The sequence below is a fragment of the Penaeus chinensis genome, chromosome 18 (assembly GCF_019202785.1).
Source record: "Penaeus chinensis breed Huanghai No. 1 chromosome 18, ASM1920278v2, whole genome shotgun sequence".
Taxonomy (NCBI): domain Eukaryota; kingdom Metazoa; phylum Arthropoda; class Malacostraca; order Decapoda; family Penaeidae; genus Penaeus; species Penaeus chinensis.
The window spans coordinates 3,492,506-3,497,588 of record NC_061836.1 but is presented as its reverse complement, the minus strand read 5'-3'; the positions used below and the strand labels follow the sequence as shown (position 1 = coordinate 3,497,588).

At 41.7% G+C, this 5,083-nt stretch overlaps 1 protein-coding gene across 2 annotated transcripts in view; it reads right to left on the bottom strand.

Annotated features, from left to right (window-relative positions):
* The window catches only part of LOC125034745 (protein tramtrack, beta isoform-like), a 26,972-nt gene extending 24,652 nt beyond the window's left edge, over nucleotides 1-2,320 (bottom strand). For both annotated transcript variants that reach the window (XM_047626687.1, XM_047626686.1), the window contains exons 1-3: nucleotides 2,198-2,320; nucleotides 650-765; nucleotides 1-313 (exon numbers count right to left, since the gene is read on the bottom strand). The exon at nucleotides 1-313 is cut by the window's left edge and continues 290 nt beyond it. In XM_047626687.1, the coding sequence (XP_047482643.1) occupies nucleotides 1-313; nucleotides 650-730 (394 nt within the window). In that variant the 5' untranslated portion in view covers nucleotides 731-765; nucleotides 2,198-2,320. The remainder of the gene's footprint in view (nucleotides 314-649; nucleotides 766-2,197) is intronic.
* Nucleotides 2,321-5,083: the final 2,763 nt, after the last annotated feature.

Sequence of the window (5,083 nt, the reverse complement as noted above, 5' to 3'; positions counted from 1 at the left end):
TGGTATTGGTAGTGGCCACTGTTGCCTGCTTTGGTTCTTCATCTGGCACAGCTAAACCTTTCACTCTGAGACACTCAGCAGCCTTTATAAGGGATGAGAGTTCATTCTGTCTCACGTTCACTTCGCCTATGTACATATAGTCTAGCAAGAACTCTAAATCACGACACTGTATGTCCTTAAGAACTACAACCGGGTTTTTGCATGGCGTGCGGTCAAAAATGTCACTAAAGTATTCACTACAAGTTGATAGAACCAGTTTATGGACGGGGTAGAACTTGCCCTCACATGCCAGGGTTACATCAGTGTAGCTACCCTGCAAATATATAAAAAAAGAAAGGTAATAAGAGAAAATTGTATTGATTAATACTATGCTAAATCATCAATCTCATGATACAAATAAGAAAAAGCAAATAATCATATGAAACACTTGATAATAAAAGAAACCAACAAAAAATGCACAAGAGAAAGAAACTGATATAAAAATGAAAAATTTATCAATTAAATGATACACTTGAAAAAAAAATAAAAAAATAAAAATGCAGAAGAGAAACTGATATAAATAAAAATAATTTATCAATTAAATGATACACCTGAAATAAAAGAAATAAGCAAATAATGCACAGCAGAAAGAGACGGATGGTAAACAAACCTTTGTCCGCAACCCACTGATGATGTGGTAAAAAATACTCTGATGGTTGTTCCACTTTAGTGCTAACACCTCAGCCTCCATTTTCACTAATGTTATAATGTGAAGGTCATGTAAACCTGAAGAAGAAAAAAATGTTAGAATTTTTTTTTTTTCAGATATTTAGGAAAATATAACGAGCAAAGTCATGTTTAAAGGACGTGATTACTATATATATATATTGGTACACAATTTCACTCTCCATACCAAATGATTCAAGCTGAAATTCTTGAATAAATATTTTTCACATCAAAATGAAAAGACAAAATGTAGGTTGATAACACAAACCGAAGCAGATTATCATTTCTATACTGCATTCTTTTATTATAGTCCCTCATACAACAAAAACACACATATGCACACGCACACACAAGCATGCATGCACACACATACACAGACACACGCACACGCACACGCACACGCACACGCACACGCACACGCACACCCACACGCACAAACGCACGCACGCACGCACACACACACATACACACACACACACACACACACACATACAAATGCACTGCCACATTTACACATACATGATTTTGCCCATTAAAAATACCATCGCTATAATGCTGCTCATCAGATATGAAGTGATCAAGAGAAGAGTTAGCCAGAACTGTCTGTCCAATTTGATATCTAAATTATGTGTAAACCAAATTATTCAATATCCAAATTAAAACATTAGACAAATGTGCCAAAAGGGGCACAGTCTTCACCCGTTTCCAACGGCAAAGGCACCTTATAAACATTTAACATCCCCATAAACCAACCACAAGCTCACAGACCTAAACTTACGACTTCTGTAAACCTTAACAAAACTTTCCACATATCTTATTTATACCATGTACTCACAATAACAAAAACCATCACCCTGAACCCATCAAAATGAATAATAATCACTAACCCTTGTAAACACACCAATGACTACACATCCACCTCATGCATCCTACAAATATACAAGAAACACGACCGAAAAACACCAAAATCCAAGCCAAAAAATTCCTCATTGGACCCATAACACACTCCTTTAAACCCTATGATAATTTCCCCCAAAGAGTCGCTACATACCCGTCAAAATAACGACACAGATCCCTTCATCAACCTAGCACGCGTCAACCACACGCTAGCCTAAAACGTCCGCTAAATTCAACCCAAAAATCGCCATAAATAACCGCAGTTCATTCATCCATTACCGTCCAGGAGCACAAAGGGGAAGACACCAACACGACTTTACGACTTGTTATTTCGCCTTTACACGTATTTCTGTAATTGCCGTCGACGTATTTGACTTCAAATAAAGTTACTTTGTTATTCTACAAGGGCGAGAAAGTAATCGGGAAAGAGGAAAGGTTCGTTTATCTTAATAAAAACCGCCTCTCCATTGTGAAGCTTGGGTCAGTCCCGCTTCCATGGAGATGGAAAAAAAAAAGTTCGCTGTAATTATGCTCAAGATAAGCTTTTACTACGACCGGAAATGAAGTCACGTTGACGCAGATGGAAGAGACTTACCGCTGGTGTCTTCAAGGGTCGTCAAATATGGAGAGAGTTAAGCTAAAGGGCATAAAAATAAGGCGAAAGAGAGTCCAGTCAATCCCTGCCTTCACTTCACCCTCATCACAACACCTCAGATGGACCGCGGGGTTATAGTTTTATTTATGTGTTTTTTATATTTCTTCTGTTCTCTGGTTTGTTTTATCACTTATTTGTTTGTTTTCGATACATTTATTTTATTGGCTGTGATATAACTACTATCGAACTTGATTCCATAATGTGTTTGCTATCAGAACTCTTTTGACCCTGCGCTATCTTCTGCTGAAGGAAGGGAATGAAAATATAAAGATAAGAAAACTCAGTTTCGGTTTTCTCTTACATCCTTGAATCAGGTCATATTGGTTTTCTATATTCAGAGACACACATGGCGGAAGGAATCTATTTATTTTGTTCTTTTCCTAATAGCTATGTAAAACCAAGATTTATAAGATGTCATTGCATATGCAAATGTTTCAAAGGAAATAGTTACCCCTAAAGCAAAGGTATTTCTCTCTAGGACATATTTTCCCTTCAAGATATTGATTACTACAAAAGGAATCATTCGGGCGTTTCTCAATATATGGAAGCACGTCACTTCATGACTATCATTTCAGTGAATATATAAATGCACACAAATCTCATATGTATCTATTCGGTCGATCGATCTACGTATCTGTCTGTTCGTCAGTCTGTCAATCTATATCTATCTGTCTCTCTATCTATCAGCTATAGTAATAATGATAAGAAGAAGAAAGAGAACAAGAAAAATAAGGATAACAACAGTGAAATTATTATTAATAACAACAGAAATGATAATAATAATAATAACAATAGCAATAACAACAATAACAACAACAACAACAACAATGATAATAATAATAATAATAATAATAATAATAATAATAACAACGATGATAATTATGAAAATGATAATGATAACAACAACACTAACACCAACAACAATAATGATAATGATGATAATGATATTAGTAATAATAATAAATACCTTCGTTTCTGCAGAAATACCTATGATAATCATCATCATCATCATTATGGAGCTAACGCCGGCAGGGGCGCATAGCCGCATCCACCCTCCGCTTCCACCTACGAGGATCCCTCATGGCGAGCCGCCAGGCAGGGGCCCGGCCCATCTCTAGTTCCTCACGACAGGTTTGATCGATTTGCCCAAGCCACGACTTTCTCGGTCGTCCCACAGGCCTCCTCCACCCAGGGTTGTCTCGGACAGAGACAACCTGATGGGCAGGATCATCCTGTGGGAGTCGAGCCAAGTGGCCATATAGCCTGAGTTGGCGATCACGGATTGTGCAAGTAACAGGTCCTGTACCGGTCTCACGGTGCAGCCGTTGGTTGGACACATGGTCCCGCCAACTGTACCCCATGATCCGGCGCAAGGATCTGTTACAAAAGGCATCAAGACGAGATTCCAGAGCACAAGATAGTGTCCAAGTTTCACTACCATAGAGTAAAACTGGCAGTATCAGGGCCTTGAAAACACGTAACTTGGTCCTTCTGCACAGGTACCGACATCTCCAAATACTCTTGTCGAGAGATTTCATGACCCCTGCTGCCAGGCCAATCCGTCTACTGACTTCTTGGTCTGACAGCCCAGAGTCGTGAAATGCACTACCGAGGTATATAAAGCTCTTTGTGACTTCGATGTTTTCCCCGCAAGCACGTATCGACTGTACAGGGTCTCCTAGCAGGCCCCCAAAATCCTGGATCTTGGTCTTGGTCCAGGAGACCTCTAGCCCCAGGGGCTTCGCTTCATTGCTAAATGCATCAAGAGCCGCTACAAGGGTTTCCAGAGATTCAGAGAGTACGGCAACATCATCGGCAAAGTCAAGGTCTGTAACCTTGATATTGCCCAGAGTTGCTCCACAGTGACTTTGGACAGTAGCTCTACCCAGTATCCAATCCATGCAAGTGTTGAAAAGTGTTGGTGCAAGAACACAGCCTTGCCTCACCCCTGAACTAACAGGGAAGAAGCTCGACAGGCCCCCACCACACTTTACAGCACTTTCAGTGCCTGTATACAGGTTTGCTATTAGTCCAATAATCCTTATTGGAATTCCTCTTAGTCTCAGGATCTCCCATAGAGATTCGCGATGCACCGTGTCAAACGCCTTCTTGAGATCGATGTAGGCTGCGAGCAGCCCACGTCCGAACTTACGACGGCGCTCTATAATGATTCGAAGCGCCAGGATGCGGTCTATTGTGGACTTACCAGGAGTGAAACCAGATTGCTCCGGTCTTTGGTGCCTCAACAGCTGGTCCCTGATACGTCTCAGTAAGATGTGTGCGAGTACCTTGCCTGGTACACTGAGTAGTGTAATGCCTCGGTGATTGCTGCAGTCCCACCGATCCCCTTTCCCCTTCCAGAGAGGGATGACCACACCCCTCAGCAGGTCAGGGGGAAAGGTACCAGTCTGCCAGATGGCAGACAGGACTGCATGCAAGCCCCTTGCCATAGGTTCTCCACCAGCCTTTAACAATTCGGCTGGGATGCCACAGACACCTGCTGCTTTACCACTCTTCAGCTTGGAGATCGCCCCCCTGATTTCGGTCAGGGAGGGTGGATCCTCGCTGATGGGTGGATCTGGCAGAGGAGTCTCAACATTACCTGCATCCATGTTAACTGTTGGTGGATCAACCTTATACAACTGCTCAAAATACTCAGCCCAACGCACACGCACCCCATCGGGATCTGAGATTATCTGGCCACTTGCTGAGCGGACTGCAGCCGTCTGTGAGGGGGGATTGGAGTTCAGCTTTCTCAGAGCTTGGTAGGCAGGACGAAGGTCATTTACAAGGAAATGGCTTTCGACCTCCTCTGCAAGACTACTG